A 20,785-nucleotide genomic window follows, 5' to 3' on the forward strand; every position below is an offset into this window, starting at 1 on the left:
TGGACTGCTTCCCTAGTATCGTTTCAACGCATGATGTATCATCATTACTTACATCGCACCACAGTTTCAGGATCTACCACATCAAAGCACCTGTCAAACCGCACCGTGGGCTCAGTGTTACCCAACACCAACCGGAAAGAGAGAGAAAAACAACTGAACAGTAAAAAAGAAGAAGAAGAAATAAAGAAAATCCGAGGAGCAGCTTTATTTTATTTAAAGGTTCTTCATTCTGGTGGGAGTCCAGTCAATGCAGCATCCCGCAGGATGGATAGGTAGTGTTTATACAGACATCCCAAACCTGTATGATGATATAAAAAAATTTAAATGTAGGCTGTAAGAAGTAATTAAACTGGGGATAAATACAAGCCTTTTTTAAAATACAAATTAGCTGGAGTCATGCGGTGATGATGACGCATCCTAAAGTTGTGTATTGATTTTTTTACGGGGGCGTCATAGCTTAAATAGCGAGGAGAGGAAGCCGAAGCCAATCCTCCTGACAGCGATGAATCCTGCTGCAGCGCGCACACCCCAGCTGTTTGCAATGGTAGGTGACGTCGTCAGCGTCTGAGGGATTCCCTCCTCACGCTAATCATTGTAGAACAAGCTCGCGTGGACGCATTTATTCGTTTAGTAAAGATTTTTGTTTGAGTTTGGTAAAAATGTGAGGTAGACGTTTTTAGCATGGACCTACAGTTTTCATTTATTTTGACTACTTCTAAGAGTAGCCAATAAGAGAGAGATTCATCTGTTCCACGTGTCTGTCGGACGCTTCTGTTTTCCTTGAAGTTATTTTCTTATTTCCTTCTTGGATTTTGCCGGACTTTGATGTTTCCTTGCACTCACCGTTGGTACTTTTCTCGTTTCTTTCCAGATGACGTTATCGGTGCTCCCGGTGGTGCTGCTCTCACTGCACGTCGTTCGAGTCGACAGCGTGGCCATGACCTTTGAAAGCAGAGACCCCATCACCGGGTCGCCGGTGAGCTGTGACCGCTGTCCCCCTGGGACATACCTGCGATCTCAGTGCTCGTCCGAGAGGAAGAGCGACTGCGCAAATTGTCCGCACGGCTCCTTCACTGAGGTGTGGAACCACATCGGGAGGTGCCTGCGCTGCGGAGTCTGCAGTCACAATCAGGTGGTGAAGACCCCGTGCACAGCGGACAGTGACTGCCAGTGCCAGTGCAAACCGGGGTACTACTACAAGACGCAGTACGACATGTGCCTCCCACACAGCGCGTGTCCACCCGGACAAGGAGTGCGGGCCAAAGGTAGAGTGCGCAGAGCTGCTGCATGAGCTCAGAGCTTTTCATCATAGGGAAATGTGTTTTCTGCAGCACGTATTTTGAGGTGTCATAGCAGTGCTGTTAGGTTTCCTCCTATGACGCATCGAAATTGCTGCCGCTCTGCTGTGTAAAAGGGCAACAACAACTCAAAATAGCCTGCTTCCTGAATTATGTGCCTATTTATATATTACAACAATGACGCTGTTTCTTTGGCACAGATGACATCTTCAGAACACTAAGCAAATACAAACTGACAGTCTTTATGACACTGTCATTCTTCCCACACTGCAAACATTCTGTGCAATTTAAATTTTGCGTGCAACAGTTGTCTTGGCCATCTTACAGCTTTTGGTTTTTCTACTGAAAAGCCAACACCGCAACAAAGAGCAGGATTGCTTTAGGAAGCTGTAGGTGTTGCTTTTTTGTCAGCATTGGACTGAAGCAAGTGCACAGTCTGAGTTTGAGTTTCAAGACTGTAGTTTGCTTCCACACAGGGGAAAAGACTGCAACTACATGTATTCATTCAGGGTACAGCGACACAGAGTCTTAGCAGGACCACTGTTACACCTACTGCATTTTTAGCACATTGAGCCGAGGGCGATTTCACTTAGTTCAAAGGGGTTTGGTTTTATTCCTTTCGATTAGTATGTTAATTGTTAACCTATCCCAAATAATATTCCATTTGTTACACGACTGATCTCAGGTGTCTTCATCAAAGTACTCATTACCTTTTCCAGGTACACCTGATGAGGACACCGTGTGCCAGACTTGCTCTGACGGCACCTTCTCCGAGGTTTCCTCTGCTCATCACAACTGCACAGAGCACAAGAGCTGCAGTGGTGCAGGACTGCAGTTGGCACTGAGGGGCTCCTCCTGGCACAATAATGTATGTGCAAACTGCGCAGATCTCAAAGGTGAGATGAGCAGTTTAAAAAGGCAAAAGGATGCATACGAATTTATTAAATCTGAAAAGAAACAGAAAGGAAGAAAATCTGAAAATGACGATGATTTTACGGGTGTTTATGTCAGCTCTTAGCGAGTGATCACAGACTTGGCTTTTGGTTATCAGAGGGAGTAAAACAACTGTGTTCAAACAGCTTCTTCCTTCCACCTGGAACAGTTCCAGTAAATACAATAAACAGTTTCATTTTCATATCTCAAGGTGTGGAAATCACCTATAACCATAACTTTGCATTAGTCTAAGAATATCTGATGGCTTATTATCAGTTTCTATAATAATAAGAATGGCTCTTCCACGCAAAATGTTTTATCTGAATGCCTTGTTACCATCTTGCTGTCAGAGCATTGCTCCATTTCTTTATCAGCTACTGATTGTCTGTACTTTTTGCAGATGGTGCCGACTACCTCAGAGAAATCCTCCCAGCTTTTTTTGTGCACCATAACATAAATATCAAGCGGCTGCGTCGAATTGTGCACAAGCTCCCATCTCAGGATGGGAAGAGACAGGGAAGAAACACAGAGCTGAACTCCTCAGAGCTTCACCAACGGCTCAACGCCTGGATAGCATCTGCGACAGCAGAGGAGATTCGGAAGCTTCCATCAGTACTGACGAACGCTGGAGCAAGCGGCGCTGGTGAGAGGTTAGACCAAAAGCTGAAAAGAGTTGACAGTCAGCTGAAAACTGAGTGTAGAGGGAATGAGGTGGAGATGGTTAATGTGCCAAAGTAGGTTGAGATTAAGAGAAAAAAATAAATAAATATATATATCATGCACAGGCACCAAAGAATTTTCCTTGTGTATTGTTCGTTTTAAAATCTTTTTGTATTAGAAAGTTGCTTCGTTAGTTTAAATGCACTGAAGACAGGCTTTGGCACTTTTTTGTTACCATAAACATTGGTTTCATTTGAACATTAAGATTGTTTTGTCATTCTTTTTTTTTTTTTGGGCCAATTTAAAAAAAAAAAAAAAACAAAAAACCTCACTTTAGTTACAAAATGTTACATTTTTTAAAATCCTTTGTCAATGATGTGCTGCTAATAGTACATTGATGACTTATCTGCTACTTCTAGGATCTACTTGTGTCAGTTATCACTTTATAGGTTCCCAGCAAAGTGACAATGTTTCACCTGTGTTTCTAAACTAACAAGCACTGAATTTAAAAACACCCATTTTTATTTCTGGAAGTGAAAACAGAAATATGCTCCAGACTTAATAAAGAAATGCTGGTATTAACCTTTACAGGAGAAAAAATTGACCTACCTCTTTCTTTGTTGCAACGGTTCTGCTCATTTCAAGGCTTTTAAAGCTTTAACAATGTGTAACAGCTCGATGTGTGAACTTTGTAATTTATTTTGCTATTTATAAGCCCGAGACGAGTAGAAAGAGAAGATGGTGTAGCCTGTTAGCCATCTTTATTTTTATATGTAAACAATGAGTTCAGTTTATTTTGAGCTCTTTTGGCTATGCTAATCTACCTGAAGCTTTGTGTAATGCAAAATAAAATTAATATATCAAACATAAAAAGTGGCAATTTATTTGTTTAGTTAGTTTTCAAGGTCTCTCTAGTACCGAGAGTCATTTTTGTTGCAAGCCTGGCTTCAGAGACTGTAAGAAGAAAAACTGACCCCCACCCCTTCAAAGTTTACAGATCCATCTACAGTGCCAGTTATGCCAAAAAAAAGTGAAAGTGTCACTTAACCAGTGTGTGAATGTGAGAGTGAATGAATAGTGGTATTGTAAAGCGCTTTGGGTCCCTTGAAAAGCGCTATATAAATCCAATCCATTATTATTATTATTATTATTATTATTATTATTATTATTATTATTATTATTATTAAAAATGTAACCGAGTTGGGTGCCGGTTTAGCTCAGGCGACCACATGTCATACAACTCACAGCGGTCGGCCCGGGGTTGAGTCTGCCCCACGGCCCTTTGTCATGTCTCTCTCTGCCCCCACTTTCCTGTCCGCTCCACACTTTGTTTATCTAAAGTTGGGAGAAGGCTGGAGAACTGGAGCCCTCACTCGTCTCAGTTTAGGTTAGAATTCATGATTCAAACAAAAGGAAGAGGACGGGAAAAGTTCAATTCTTCCAGAAAATTCTGAAGCAGACTGTCCGTCCATCAGTTTGTGGCCTGAAGCTCAAACACAGTTGTGTTATGTGACAGGACAGTGAGGCAAAACACACCAGCAAGCCTGCCTGTGAAAGCTTTCAAAAGCAAAAGAGGTTTTAGATGTTAATCCGATCGGGCTCCTTTGGAATAACCTTGAATGGGATATTCAGTCTGCAAAAAAGAGTTTGCCAAAATCCCCCCAAATAGAATAAAGACTCCCTGACAGTTATTACAGACACTTGATTGCAACTCTTGCTGCCCAGTGTCCCATATGGAAAAGATATATATATATATATATATAAATCTTATAAAGTTTGTATCTGACTTGTATGAAAAGCATATAAGTGTGAAAACAGATATAAGATCCGTTGAAAAATTATATAATGAAACTTGTATGTTTCTGATACTTACTAAAACAATGTATGAAAGTAATGAGAAAGTGGCCACTTTCATGAGTAATCACATAAGTTTTTACTATTTCTTTTCCGTATGGGGTGGCACAACCAGTTATTAGGGTTTAGGGGGAAATTACATTTTCACAGAGGGCCGCGGAGCGTTGCTGCACACTACCTCATTACAATTAAGATAAGTGACTGGAAAAGCCCTCCAAGTCTCCAAACCACAGCAAAGACGGGGATGTCATCAGATGGTCTGAGCTTCATTACAGAGTATTGCAACCCACAGGAGGATACACATGCATTATTGGTCAGCCAGTGTCACATGTTTGTCAGCCAGTAACATTCTCTTGTGACCTTTAAATGTACTTCCCATTTCTGCTTCCAGCTTCCTTTTTTCTGACAGGTTTACAGCAGTTAAACACTAAAAACTGCCACCCAGGGGCCCAGCACAAGTGTGTCACAGCATGTCCATCATAAGAGTCCACTCATGCTCACTGGAGGTTTTTTAGTCATGGATCACAACAGAAGCTTGAATTCCACTGAGGAGATTTCTCCACTAATCCAAACACACACACTGTGGTTAAATAACATGCATGCTTACGTTTGGTCAGCCACAGTGACTGCGTGTACTGCTGTTCAGATTATTTTGGGTCACTGCAGAATGGGTTCTCCGTTAGCAAGTGATATGGTAAAGCATGAAAGCCGGTGAGCTCCATAGCCTGTGTCTGTGCATGTCTGTGTTTGCTGAGATAAAAGCTCCAGTGGCTAAAAGGTTCAGATTATGACAGAGCCCTGTGTGAAGGAGCAAAGGAGTGCAAGTAGTGCCAAAGGAGGTGGTTGGTGTAGAGCAGGGGTGTCGAACTCCAGGCCTCGAGGGCCGGTGTCCTGCAGGCTTCTGGAGAACTTCAAGACATGTTGAAGAGGTAATTTAGTCATTTAAATCAGCTGTGTTGGATCAAGGACACGTCTAAAACCTGCAGGATACTGGCCCTCGAGGCCTGGAGTTCGACACCTGTGGTGTAGAGAGATCAATCTCTGACTGGAGAACTGCAACTATAAAACTGGTTGAACCAACATGCTTTATTCTTCCAGTAACTCTGAAGTGTGATTTGTAGTTATTTCTTTTCTCCTTACTGTTGTTAGCTTATATTGCACCGCGAGCTGGAGCCAAAACTCCTCGGTTGAATTCCCCCGTCAAAGAAACATAATGAAGGAAGTCCTTTTGGGTGAATAATAATTGTGCCAGTAAAAAAATTCAAATATGTTCCTGGCAGGAAGACCAATATTGTAATTTATCTTCACATAATTGTCCATGTGTTTCGAGACTTATCTGAGATTAAATTTATTATCTACAATACTACTGGAGAGGCTTTAATAGCACTCTTGTTTGTCTTTGATGTCCTCAGTTACTTTGTGTCGTGACCTTGCAAATACCAGGAAAGCACATTTGCACTAACCTTGACTCTGTGTTGCATGACCAAAACAGCAGAATGCGGTGCTCAACCCTATGAGTAATCGGGACAAGAAGATTCCCATAAATGTTTTTTTTCCTCGTCCCATTGAAAGGTTATTGGTTACAGTAATGAGCCTCGAGGGAAATTCTTCTGGCCCACAATGCCACAGTAAGATGGAACGGACACTTGACTGACAGACACAAAGTGAGTGTTGAATCGGTGTTGGCGTAACTTTGGAGAAGGAGATATATAAAGCCAAGAATGTTTTTACCTTCGCCAAGGAGGGTCCATTTTTGCGCACATTCTGTCTGTAAGCATGTAGCTCGAAAAGTTTCGAGGGGATGCTGATAAAATCTTTGTAGGGGTGCAGAGTGGGGTCATGGTAACAATCCATTCGAGTGTGGCTGACAGGCCCCAAAGTCTTCAGGGTCAACTTAATGACTTATCCACTGAAAAAAATGAGAAAAAGCATGGTGGGTATTGTCAGCGTATAGAAAGCACCTCTCCTTCAAGGCCAATAGAAGAGCTATTGTTTGCATTGATGTAAGCATATTAGGAATGATATATAGGGATTTTAAATATAACGTTACTTTAGGATTCTGACGTCTTCTTCCAGGTCAAATGATGTGGAACAATGCTCTGAGTAAAGTTGGTGCTTTCAGAGGCCTCCTGGTTTCCTACATGTCACGACACGTTTCCAAAGCAAACATGTACTTCCGACTTTTAAAGATCAAAGTGTACAGCTCATGTGAGCTACTGTGTTATTCCTTCTTATCACTTCCTGGAGACCTTTCACTGTGTAATGACATAATAAATGTCATTTTTATTCCACTGAAGAGTAAAAACTGACACTTGAGTTCCTCATATGCTCAAGTCATTAAAAAACAAAACAGACGCGCACACGTCTGATAAAATCTCACATCAATTGTGAAACAACAAGCAACAAAATGGGAACATTTTTCACTGAATCCAGACACAATGCTCAGCACTTCTTTTGTCTTTGCTTTATCTTGTTTTTAATATATTTTTCTTTTACCAAAACAAATACAGTCCAGCTTAAGTTTGGCATAGTTGTTGAAATAAAAACTTTTAAATACTTTTTTTTAAAAGACTTAAAAACTCCTTTGTCCCACACGCCATCAGACTGTTTAACTCCTCTCTGGAGGGGAGAGGGAGGGGAGACAGGAGGACAAAGGAGGGGGAACAACTGAGCTGTAGTGCCTCTTCACCTCACTGTGCAATACTTTTGTTAATAGTCAACGGTGCAATAGACTCCATACTCGAAAGGTGCAATTTCACTTGTATTTTTATTTTTATTTTTTATTCCTATTTATCCCCTTTGTATATTTTATTTATATATGTCTCTGTATTTATATATGTGTATATATATATATAATATTCTGTAACTTCTGTCGGTGCTGTGCTTTTTTGGAAACCGAATTTCCCAGAGGAACCCACCCGAGGGATTAATAAAGTTTAATCTTATTTTATCTTAATCTCTAGAATCTCACCTTTTACCACTGTGGCCACATCTGTTTCGCTTTGTGTTTCCTTTGGTAACAACACTGGAGAAACAAATTAGTGGACATGCTTTCAGTGAAATTAACCACTTTAAAAGGTATTTGATGGTGCAAGATGGCTAATAAAAGTAAACTTGGAACTAGCTGACAGAAATTTCCACATCCTTATTCCATTTCTAATTTTCAGTCAGCGCACACAGCATACAAATACAAGGTTTTCATTTTTTATATAAAGAAAATGGTTCCACCCACTCCACCCATTTTCTTATTCATGCATCCAGTTCAGGGCCTATCCCAGCCACCTAACCGCTGTGTCACTAATTCCTGTAGTGCTGAATAACAAACACAGTATGAAGAAAGAACGTTCTGGACAGTCACGATATACAATGCAAATAAAGAAAGTGTGGACAACTCTTAAAAACGCCTGTTTTCGTAGACACTGTGTGGTAATTGGAAAAGTTTTGCATTTCACAAGGTCTGTTAAAAACAAACAGACAGGACTGCTTCTTTCATGGGAAAGGGTCTGCCTGCTTGTATAAGGAAATCCACGGGGGAAACCAGGGACAGCTTCACTGCTGTAATGTGTTGCTTCCTGATGAGAACTGTCTCTACACTGTCACAACAAGGAAGCTCAGTCATTGGCTGGTTTCATAGTGACAAAGCACTTTCTGCTGTTTTAATAATCAGTTTATCTTATGCTTCCAGTCAGGAACTTCAGGCTGAAGCCTTACAATAATCAACGGACCCGAACAAACTGAATCACCCGAATTCCATCAGTTCATCCCTCCTTTAATAATAAGCTGTGAACACAAAATCTAACCATGAAACCAGCAAAACACCTAATGAATATCACTAACCACGACTTTACTGTAAAGCCTGAGGAAACACTGACGTATGGTTGCAAATTTATGCCAGGATCTTTGAATTTATTCATGGATTTTATTTGGTCTTTATTTACATATTGATTAAAAAAAAAACCCTGAATTGAGTAACTTGTCATTTAGACAAGAGCTGAAGCTGTCGATGGGGCACAAGAAATCACAAGAATTTCTCCTGGATGTCAGCTGACTATTTTTTAAACACTGTTGTTAGTTGTGTGCTTTCTGACGTTGTCTTGTAGCCTCAGCTGACTCTTAGTTAGTTGACTCTTCTTGGCCCCTGACCTGAAATTCTCCTGTAAAGCCTGCTGTGTCCAGGCCCTGGGAGCAAAGCCAGAGAATGGGCTCACACAACTCGAGGCACGCAGCAGTATGACTTCCTTTATGGCGTTCTCCCCGTTAAAACTTTAGTTCCTGTGAATGCTGCTGTAATCAGCATTCACGGCGACCAGTCTTTCTTCAGAAAAACAGCCTCACGTCCTTAACTGGAAGGATGGACTCGGGCCAGCTTGTAGAAACATTTTAGCTTACAGAAGCTTACTGAGTGTTTCCACTCTCGACTGTGTGCGATTTATCATCACATGAGAGCAAGGCTCCAAAAGCTGTTATTAACGGGTCATTAGTGTCGTCTGATTATTTTTGTCTGAAACTGCAAAAGTGGCTCTGTCTTATTATTTTATTTATTTAGCAAAAATGCACAGCAACACCTCTATTTGGATTTTTTCTACACATCGAGAGCGTCTCTGCCTTGGTTTCTAACTGCTGCTCAGTTCAGTGCTGAAGAGGCAGCGTGCTGTCGCTCTGTAGCAGATGATGCTACGATGCTAAGCATTCAGCAGCATGGCTGAGATAAACTCTCCAGTCTGTTGTGTTTGTTCTTAAGAATATGCCCATAAGCCTGATTAACTATGTGGTGTATATGTACAGATGTATAAATCAACGTTTAGCACTGGATAACCATTAAGAGTAGTTTTTTACTTCCAAATTGTAAATTACATTTCTGATGTTGCCTTGTGAACAAAGTGCTGCTGCAGGTTATTCTTGTAAATCTACACATCAGCTGCCTTTTGGTATGAAGGAAAATGTTACCGTTACTGGAATTGTTTTAAATGAGCTGCTTTACCAGCTATTCTTGACATTAGCTTAAGAGCTCCACCTATGTGGGGAAACCGGATGAACATTCCAACCTTAGTTTGAAGTGTGGATGGAGATCTTTTACTGAACCTCTCTTAGCTGGGTGAGAGGTTACATGATACGTCTCCAACCATCCTTTAAAAAGGCGTTGGTTATGGTACATCATCAGGTGACAGCCTTCTTCAGGCTGCATAAAAGCAGCACTGTGTCCATGATAAAAATACACATGCTTTTTTTATTTTGCAGAAAACTAAAAACAGAAGCGTTTACAGTAAAAGGTGCAGAATCAAAAGTTTTAATAAAACTCCAACAGGGGAATTCAAAGCTACAGTCAGTGATTTAAACATGTCTCATTACCAAGCAGCATGTTTGGTTATCTCCAACAACATGGGCGATGGTGCCGCAGCAGCCTCGGTTTGGTTCTGACCCATGGTCCCTTGCTGCAGGTCTTCCATGCTTTCCTGTCTCATCTTCACTTAAAACTGTCTAATAACACAAGATACACTCTTAATGTGCCAAAATTAAACTCCAGGCCTCAAAGGCCGGTGTCCTGCAGGTTTTAGATGTGTCCTTGATGCAACACAGCTGATTTAAATGTCTAAATTAGCTCCTCAACATGTCTTGAAGTTCTCCAGAGGCCTGGTAACGAACTAATCATTTGATTCAGGCGTGTTGCCCCAGGGTGAGGTCTAAAACCTGCAGGACACCGGCCCTCGAGACTGGAGTTCGACACCCCTGATCTAAGTATTTCAAATATTTATTTAATCCAGCAGCTCAACCACTAAGCTGAAGAAGAAATCCTCTCATCCTGACTAGTTTACGCTTGCTCACACTTGCTCTCCATATTAAACCCAATGCATGTTGGGTCTGGCTGTTTCCTTCATCTTCCTACTCAGGCATACCTCTGTCCACTCATTAAATATCCACAAGCTGAAAATGTTGAGTGATTACTTCTTGTAAATACAGTAGCTGCTTCTGAAACAATACCTGGCATGTCTATAATTATAGCTCTTTATAGTCCAAAGTAATACTTTTGTTTTGAGACACATAACATGGAAATATACCAAGAGGTGGAATATACCCTGGATGTTTATCACAAGATATTCTGAAACACAACAAAACAGCAACAGGCCACATGAATAGTTAGTTTCCTTATTTTTCCTCCAAATGAATATGCAGTTATTTCCCAGAGGACTTGGGAATCCCAGATTTTTATACCTAGATTCAGACTGAGTGGAAAGAAAAAAAACCCAAAATGGTGATGTTACATCTGTATATTGTTAGAAAAATGGGAAATAGGAGAAACAATTTACTGGAACGTGCAAACACACGTGGACATCTAATACATAAAACAGAAACAGAGCTTCAACAGTTCTAACAAGTTGGAACATCAATATTTGGTACGACCAGCTTTATTCTTCAACTGAACTGTCATTTCTTTACGTAGTCCTCGCCAACACTGCTGAAGCTGTCATAAAGCCCTTCATTCGATGCCTTTCCTTCCATGTTCTGTCAGCTCTGGGAAAGTGATAGTGATAGTGTCCAGGTATGTTTCTACTGAACTGAAAGTGGATCCGGGATGATCGCTCTGCTGTAAAATGAAACCACTGACAATCAAATGGCATCAGTTTTGACAAGATTTCTAACCCCGTTGGCTGAAATGCAAACCCCCACCACTGTGGTTTACAGATGGCTGTAGGCTCTTACTCCAGTTACCTCCACCTCCATTTCAAATTTGAATTATCTTTCATTTGTCCAGTTTCCTCACAGTTTTTGAAGATAGCTTGCAGATCGTGTTTTCAGCTCATCGCTCTTTGGAAATCACCTAAATAATGCAATGATATTATTTTCTGCCTGTCAGAAAATAATATCATTGCTAGTAACAAAGTTGCAATTGAGGTACTTTATTGTCTGTAGAGGTGAAACTGGTTAGGTACTGTTTATGCTTAAATGACTGGTGGGTCAGTGTTAAGTGATTTTATTAAATCACTTAACACTGAGCAAAAGTAAAGCGCTATACAAACACAGACCATTTAATAAAACACAGACACAAAGAAAGTCCCTGAAATGTTCAAGGACTGGACTGAAAATGAGTGAAAGGCAAAAGAAAGACTTTCAAAGACCTGCCTGGAAAATCAATTTAAAACATTAAAACAAAGGCCTTAGAAGCAAAGTATGACTTTTACACTAATGCACGAGAGGTGAGCAAAACGATCTAGAAATTGTTCAAGAAAACAAACAAACGAACTTCTACCTGATTTGAATTTGGTCCATTTTGTATTCAAGATCACCTTCACGATGATATTTTGTACTGGCGCCATTACCCTCCAGTTGTCCTCTAGTATGTCATTTTTTTCTAATCAGGTGAACAAAGTTGCAGTAAGGCAAGGTTGGTGGTAGGTAGTTGTCCCGGTGGTAAGTGAAAAATGTGTTTGTGTGGCCAAAAACCTCCCCCGTTTTCAAAGTGCCCCATGCTGACATGCAGGTATGCGCCACAGTTCACGCAGTTTTTTCAATATCCTCTCTCAGACGCCACGGGACAAATTGAACTGATGACAGATTCACCTTGCAGAATGAATTTGCTGTACAAAAGAGTCCAATTTCAAAAAGTAACCAGGAGAGAATGTTTTGGATTTGGTTTATCCCTCAGCAGATGTTTGCTCTCTGAGTGAAATCACAAAACGGCAGAGCACGCACTGCAAGTGCTCGGAACGGAAGTTTTTTTTTTGTTTTTGTTTTTTTTTTGCCTGTCCCGTTTGGCTCTTTTGCATCAGAATTGTTGTCTAAAGGCAAAGAAAGATGCCCAACGGATTTACTTTACCAAACTGACCATCCCAGCCTTGCCGTAATGGTCCATTTGATTCACCTTTTATTGTTTATTTTATTTTCACTTACTGAATACGGGACAGACTTGACTGGGGGAAAGAAGGGGAGAAAGAAAGAGGGAAAGAGAAACAGCTGAGAAGAGGGACGGGGGAGAAGGGCAAAAGACAAAAACCAACAGAACGGGCAGAGAAAAAAAATGCATATATCAATCACCTGGATCACCTGCTGAGAAAGAAAAAAGAAAGCAAGCAGAAGAGAACAAGAGTAATAGAATAAACAACATCACAATGATATATGGGAATATGACAGTAAATACTAAATGTTAAACATTATTGTGCAGCACATAAGATCAACAGAACACAGTGTGCTTTGAGGTAGGAGCCAAAAAGGGTGTAGTTTGTGGGTGTGATCACCCGTGTGTACACCTGTGAGCATGGACGCGCTTGTTTTTTTAAAAGGTTCCTTCATGTAATAATCTGCTAGAGGGTGTGGGGGGGCCACAGCCCCGTCCTCCAGGGCATGAAGCAGGTGTGGAGGAGATCAAAACTCCAGACATCCAGAGGCCCCCAGAACACAAGAGACCAAGGAAGACCAACAGAGGGGCAGCCGCGCCACTGTCCCAGAAAGAGCTGAGGAGAGTCCCAGATGAGGGCTCACTCAGCAGCCGCGGAGCAGAAGCCAGGGGGAGTTGCAGTGACGCGCCTGTGAGCTCCGCCGGCAGCCAGCTGCGCCTGAGTGACCGAGCCCCAGGCCGAGAGGCCGGGGGCACCCCACCTCCGAAGTGGCCCGAGCGAGCCCCAGGCTCCAAGGAGTGAGCCGGTGTGTACCTGGACGCCCATCCCCGGACACAAAGAACCACCAACGCACCGATGTCTGAGGGGGTCCGCCACTGGCAGGGGAAGTGGTGGTGGAACGGAAGTTTTAGAGAGTGAAGTAAAAGCCGCAATTCACATGGGCACACCTGAGAGGACCGTCCTGGTATGAAATTGAAATCAGATATGACTTCTCATTTTCATAGGCCCAGTGCCAGAGCTTTTTAATCAGACCTTGTATGTACGAGCAGGGTTTTGTAGTAACTCTATAAAGAAGCAACTGGAATGCTTACACTGATTCCATTGTAATTAGCAGTCAGTGATTCCCAGACAGCCATGAATAAGTCAATTATAGCTGAGCATGAATGACGCACGCAGACTATGCACTTAGCTAATCCCACAGTCTGAGTCTATGATTCTGTTCTGTCAGTGATGAGAGTGGAATGTAATCTAATAGTGTTTCTGACGCACACATTTAGCTTGACTGCACCTTGTGCAGCTCTATTGGAGGTCATCAGGTCAGCTGCTGGGCTGTTTTTAGACCTTGTTGCGAGATCGATCAACTTTAGACCAAACAACAAACGACGGAGGCTCCGGAAAAGTGCAATCAAACGATGAGTTTTATTATCACAGGAGAACAACCAACCGTCAGCATACGGAATGTATTGCTCTGACAAAAATACACTGGGTTCTGGTTTTATAGGATAAAATATCACACCTACGTCAATACAGTTCAAAAATACATGGTGACAGACGGGCAAAAGTTCAACTCGTACAGACAAGGGTACATCACATATATTTTTAATAACTATAAACTGACATATAACTTCTCCTTTCTTCATTACTTGCCTTTTAAGGTAATAACTTCAGGTCTTAGCTTTTCTGAGAGCTAATAATTTGACCCTCCTCATTAATCACTAAGTAAAGTACTTTAGCAGCCAGTCTCAAACTGAAGTAGAAGACGCTTAGGCCTTCACTCAAACCTGCTACTAGATTAATATGTGTATTGTAAGCATGCATGCAATTAACCTGCTATGTTCTCATCTCCCCTCAGCATGTATCATCTGGACACTCTCACCAGTGAAGCTTAAAACCTTCTAGAATGGAACATCAACTCTTAACCAAGCACATTCATGCATTGTGTATAAAATGAACTCAACCTATAAAAATAGAAAGGTCAATGTGATGACAGACATATTCAATGCAATTTTATAAACCCTGTAGGAAATATTACTGATAAATGATACTGTGAAACATGTTATTAATACATTCTTCATAAGGCAAATTATATGGTAGCAATAAAATCTCTGAATCCCAACAACCTCAATATCAAAATCAAGTTAAGATAATGATGGAAATGATGTCATTCAATATAATAATAATAGCCAACTGGCACAACTAAGGATTTCTCATTATGAGCTCAGTCTGTGAAGGGCAGAGACAGGGTTCGTGCTCCTGTCCTGACCACAGCCTCAACTTTTCAACTTTTCAACAATATGGAAAAAAAAAATCCTCTCAAGATAAAAGCAGGAAGTATATTTTAATACTGATAGTGTTTGGTTGAAGAGCTGCTGCTGTGCCAGCATTATCTCCATGATTAGATATTCAAATGGGTTTCTGTTGCACAGTCAAAATGAATGTGAAATTTCCACATAAGCAAAGTCAGTTTCATTTTACTCAGATAGAACATAATTAAAGTTTAACAGCTTTTATAATAAGTGGCTTATCACTGTGTACTCTTACTGAGAAAATATACAAATCTGTGAATTTATAGCCTAAGCTTGTTTACAGCTTATTTAAATCTTTCCAGCAGAACAACCTCTCATTTGCCTCTCTGCACATATCTTTTTGTTTCCATTTCACTAAGATATGTGAGAACATTACCAGAGCAGCAGGTCTGGCAAGCAGTCCAAACAAGTATGACTCAAAAGTAAAAGTCAACGCTGACCTAAATGACAGAGCCAGATAGACTAGACCAGACACCAAATGTAAGAATAAAATTGAGTGATTCACTGTGTGACACTCACATGGTGGCCCAGTTTCAGTATGAAGCCTTTCATTAAATGCAACCTGGTAGAACGAGGTAACAATACAGGATGTATCAGTCATTCATTTTTCCATTCTCCATTTATCGTCAGCTGTCATGGGGTGAAAGACAACCACAGATGCACACATTCACAGTCACCTTTGAACCAGTTAACCCAATGCCATATTCATTTACGTCTTATGACTCCAGGAGGGAGACACACTGGGATCTTTTCTCATGGGCCCAGGGCTCATGTGTTTTTCTGGAGTTGTTTACATTTTCTGAGTGTATATTGGGCTGGCAGTCCTAGCAGGTGGACTGGATCACTGCGAGATTACCAGCATACCATATGTTAGAGTGTTTGCCGCAGTTTTGTCGCATGTTACTAACGACCACCTCTGTTGGAATTCTTTCATTTCCTTTTTCTTCCCCCCCCTTCTGTTCCATACTTTAGCGACCAGAACTGTTGTCTGAAGGCCAGGAAAGATGCCCAACGGATTTCTTTTTTCAAATGGAGAAAATATGGCAATGCCATATTGTTCCACTTGATTGATCTATATTATTATTGTTTATTTATTTTAAGTTATTACAAATTGGACAGACAATAAGACAGAAAGGGAGAAAGAGTAACAGTAAATACTAAATATTGAATGTTATTGAGCAGCATGCAAGACCCTCCCTGGGACCAGCTCCCCCACTGGCCCCAGTAGGCACCTCCGCTCCCCAGAATCCACCAAGGCCAGGGGGCTCAGGCCCATCCGGACCAGGGCCTACAGCAGCAGCACAGAGCCCCCAGCCCTGAAGAACCCTGGGAAACCCACCTAACTCTGCCACAGAAGAAACTATACCCACCCCATCATCCAGTCAGCTACCAGACTACATAAGACAAGACACCCAGGTTGAGTTTATTGTCCACCTGTCCTGTACCTCTCCCTCAGCTGCAGGGTGGACTCCTGGAGAGCAGAGACCTCCTGCAAGGATGTGACAACCGCCCGGCCAGTTGAAGAGGCCTCCATTACCACCGGTGCACCAGAGGCCCCCTGCGCCAGGGCTGGGCACTCGTGCACGCACCCACCCACAACCCCGGTGACACACCAACCAGGACCCAAGCCCCCAGGGCCCACCCACAACCTCAGCCAGAACCCCAGCCCGAGGGCAGAGTGCCCCCAGAACCCAAAGCCTGCCCCAGACCACCCAGGAGCAGCTAGGTTACCATGCCAGTGACCCACGCCCGCCAGCACAAACCCTCCCCCAGCCCTGCTGCACGCCTACACCAGGAAAATGCTACCCAAGAGCCACCAGAGGCCCAACCAGGATATGACCACAAGCCCCGGGCAGTGCCCTCCAGGGAAAACGTCTCTAGCGAATCTCCAGATGCCCAAGCCCGCACTACCCCCACAACTGTTGGAATTTTTAACTTATTAACTTATTTGTCACTTAAGGTTATCAAACTTGGTGAGCAAGCTGGATGGATACTCTCAGACACAGATGCCAAGTAACAAGTATAAAATCTCACTCATTAAAGCTGAAGCACAGTAAGTCCTGCTATGTGTCAGACAGAGATATTAAAAGTGCTCCACTGCAAACAAATTGGAGACATTCAGATTAGCAGGGAAGAAGCTTACCGAACAGCTAGTGGCCACATTCACCAATGCGAGCAAGGGGAGCTTTGTGAGCTGGCTCGCTAGGATAGCGTGGTGGTCCTGCGCTTGAATCCGCCTGTTAACTAGGCTCCCACTGTGTGGGCTCTCTACAGCTCTGGTTACCTTATACAGTGCACAACATGTACACTGGGTTGTTTGCTGATGGTTATCGGTCTCTGTGTGTGTCCCAGAACCTCCAGCTGGGATAGGCTCTAGCATTCCATAAATATGAATATCAGGAAAAAATGAATGCATGGTGGAGGAATGGATGAACTGCACTTTTACTGTTGTACTTTACATAGAGGACAGTATATTGGAACATATCAGGGTAGCTGTAGCAAAGGAGGTAGAGCAGGTCATCCACTGATTGGACGGTTGGGAATTCGACCCCCGGCTACTTGCCAAAATATCGTTAGTTGAAATACTGAACCCCACGTTGCTCTCTGACGCAAATGGTGGAAAGACTCATAGAGAGCCCATGAATTAAACACTCAGACCTTCAGTTAGTTTGCAATCCAATTTGAAGCACAGATTTTATTGCTGGTGTGGAATGTAAATTTGTATCTTCCGTTGCGTAATCAGTAAGCACATCTATGCCTTTCGTGTGAAGGCAACTCAGGATGACTCAATTTATTCAGGTGCTGTCTGATGACACTCCATTGACTACAGAAGATAATTGCATTCATTCAAAATAATGAGCAGCTTTGCTCCTGATAGAGGGTTGAATCAGACTAGCAAACACTCAAATACAAATATTTGGTTAAAGTCTGTGAATTCTTTAGAAATACCAGAATTTTTGACGTGATTACTAATATAGTTGTGGTCAAACGTTTACATAAACTAGAATGACTGTCATGGTATTATGGAGGGAATACTGATGTTTTTGAACGGATCTTTTTCCAGTTAAGTAAAGCTCAGTTGAAAGGTTAATTGTTAACATTCATGCCCATGACGAGTGTGTGCATAATTCTAACCACAAGTGTGATTTCATCATCTAAGCCAAAATGTTCACCTGTTGCACGACTCATTGTGACCATCAGGAAAATCTTTAAAGTTAAACCACATTTTTTTCTCTGAAATTGGATAATAAGGATACATTTTCCCATGTGTATGAGCTCATCTTTAATCCTTTCTCTGGAATGTCTAATGACTTTTTGGATGATCATGGGAAAGCTGAGTTTAGTTTATCAGGTTTATTTGTCACTTCCTTTTACAGTGTTTTACAATTAATTTCCAGGCAAGAAGAAACTCCTCTGTCATGACTTACTATGACATATACAAAGAAGTTATGATTTATCCTGAGCATAGGGGCAGGGGATAGCCCAGTATAGCCCAGTACGTAGAGTGGTGGCCCCATGATCGGAAGGTTGGAGGTCCGAATCCACTAAACGGCTACCCTGAGGTGCCCCTGAGCAAGGTACCTTCCCTACACAGTGCTCCCCGGGCCCCCAGTGACTGCCCACTGCTTGACTGAGTGAATGGGTTAAATGCAGAGAGGGATTTCCCCACAGGGATCAATAAAGTCTAACATTAGATTAGATTAGAATAATATAATTCAGCCTGACCTCCAAGTTGACCTTGAAGTCATCCAACTGACATCCTTGTCAGATGCTGAAGGCAGGATCCATGATGGGTGAAGCAAGTGTTTTATGCATTATCAATGATTCTGCCTTATTTGGGACCCTTTTCAAGTCACCTTGAGAGTTGAAGACCACCCAACTAAAAAAAAAATACCAACATGGCAACATAACGGGACTACGCAAAGCAGTGGATGACAGCATGGTAGCTATACTGGTCTTTTATACTGGGCCACCACTACAGAAGTTCAAGAAACAGTTCTCTGCTGGTTTTCAGCAACAATGACCAAAAACCAAATGAAAAAAAAAACAAACAATAAATAAATGCAGTTAAGGGATGAGCTGAAAATGCACAGAAGTCCACTGTTCTTTTACGAGGTAATAAATAATAATGTTCTCACCTATTGTGAAACCAACTCCTAATTTGAATGCTAGCTTCCGCTTCACCTGGTTATCTGCAGCTGCTATTTTCAGGCTGTTCCCAGGAAGTCTCTTTCTCACCATTTGCACATGTAAATGGTGACAGACTCTGGTGCTTTGGATAGCTTTTCTACTCAGTTTGGGCCTTTCTTACTTTCACTAGCCGGGCCCACGTCCTCATTTTAGGTTTGACAGCGTTTTAGTAGGTAAAGGTGATGCTTTGACATGAACTGAGCTGCGGTTTGGGGAAGACCTCGAAGGGGCCTGCGACGGCTCCCGGGCCTGGCAGATCCCCATGTACTAAATAGGAGTGAAGAAGTTGAACAATGGAGAACAAGTAGGGAGGGAGGGTGGGGCACGTAAATGTACAGCTTGCAGAACTGGGGGAACCTATATAGAAGACAGTTGGAAGGAGCCTGTTTGGAGGTGCGGTCCCGCTCCTGAAATTCCGATACATAATCTCCAAATAAGGCTAAGTCATACACACACCTTTTTTCTTTCTTTTACATTCACACACACAAATGCTGATGGATGCATCTCAGGGGCAACTCGAGGTTCAGTATCCTTCCCACCAACTCTCCCATAGCTACCCTAAAAATTTGCATCTGCAGTTTTCCTATGATCCCGAAACCTGCGCCAAACACAGAGTGCAGAAAACCATTGTTCAAATACTTGTGACCTGAGTACATCTCGGCTGACATAGCCAACGGAACGAAAAAAATTGCAACCTAACGACATAAAGAAGAAAAAAAAACGTAAGCATTGTTTTGACTGCAAACAGAGCAGCAGGAGCACTGGTGCTTTTTACACTGACATAGAACATAAATCAACTTTAAGAAAAATGAAAAAACTTCCCAGAGTGTCTGGAATGTTTTTGTAGTAATTTGTAGTGACATCTTTCCTCTGAATGTTGTGTAAACCTCATCCCCCCTAGTTTGACTATTCATTTAACCTAATACCTTATGTTACAAGTAGCTTGTGTTGGAAAAGATATGTCGGCCTCTCTTCATTGTGTCTGTGTGACGTTTCTGCTTCCACATGAATCAGACCATCAAAGAAAGAAAATGTTCACACAAGGTCAAGTAAATATCTGTGGGGTTTTTACAAGTGTTATGTGTCATTAATGCCCTAACAAATGACATTTTGAGGAAATGATGTGGATCCCACACGTCTCAGTCATGAAATGTCATACTTACTTCAGTTCTTTATTTCAGGACCTTGGACAGATCAAGTCCAGTTTTCGCCCCTGAAATCATCTTTTGTTTAGTCACTTTAAAAACATTTGATCTCATCACTGATTTACGTCATTTATTTTTACAAACCAACCAACGCAGTTACACAGGACATGATGTGGCCTCCTGGTGATTCAAGATTTTAAACCGTTTCAATAAATGTCTGTATTGTCATCTTTTTTTCATCTTTTCTGCACTGCAATGTCTAGATATTTAAGAAAACAATAGTTTTACTGACATATTTCAAAACCTACTGAAAATGAAGCAGTTTTGTTTAGTTAATCTCGCTAACACACAGTGCTAACTGTTTTACAGTTAATAACAGCAGCACTACCAGAAGTCACTGCTCCACAGCTCTGATATGTGATAACTCACAGTGCATCACACTGGGTCAGATCTTATTTTTAAAATGACTGAATCACACAGCTCAGACTTGACCAGGCGCTTTTTAGTCAGGACTTGATTTAATGCACTTATGATATAGCAAGAAAAACAGTTTAATGGCTGTTTGC

General features: G+C 41.8%; 1 protein-coding gene across 1 annotated transcript; it reads left to right on the top strand.

Moving 5' to 3' along the window:
* Positions 1–162: 162 nt before the first annotated feature.
* On the top strand, positions 163–3,479 carry tnfrsf11b (tumor necrosis factor receptor superfamily, member 11b). The gene is made up of 4 exons (XM_085446010.1): positions 163–544; positions 872–1,265; positions 2,018–2,194; positions 2,632–3,479. The coding sequence occupies exons 1-4, from the start codon at positions 503–505 to the stop codon at positions 2,967–2,969; spliced, it is 951 nt and encodes a 316-aa protein (XP_085302136.1). The 5' UTR covers positions 163–502; the 3' UTR covers positions 2,970–3,479.
* Positions 3,480–20,785: the final 17,306 nt, after the last annotated feature.

This window comes from Copadichromis virginalis, linkage group LG22 (assembly GCF_057382275.1).
Source record: "Copadichromis virginalis isolate Kocher_CV1m ecotype Utaka linkage group LG22, C_Virginalis_male_GT1.1, whole genome shotgun sequence".
NCBI lineage: Eukaryota > Metazoa > Chordata > Actinopteri > Cichliformes > Cichlidae > Copadichromis > Copadichromis virginalis.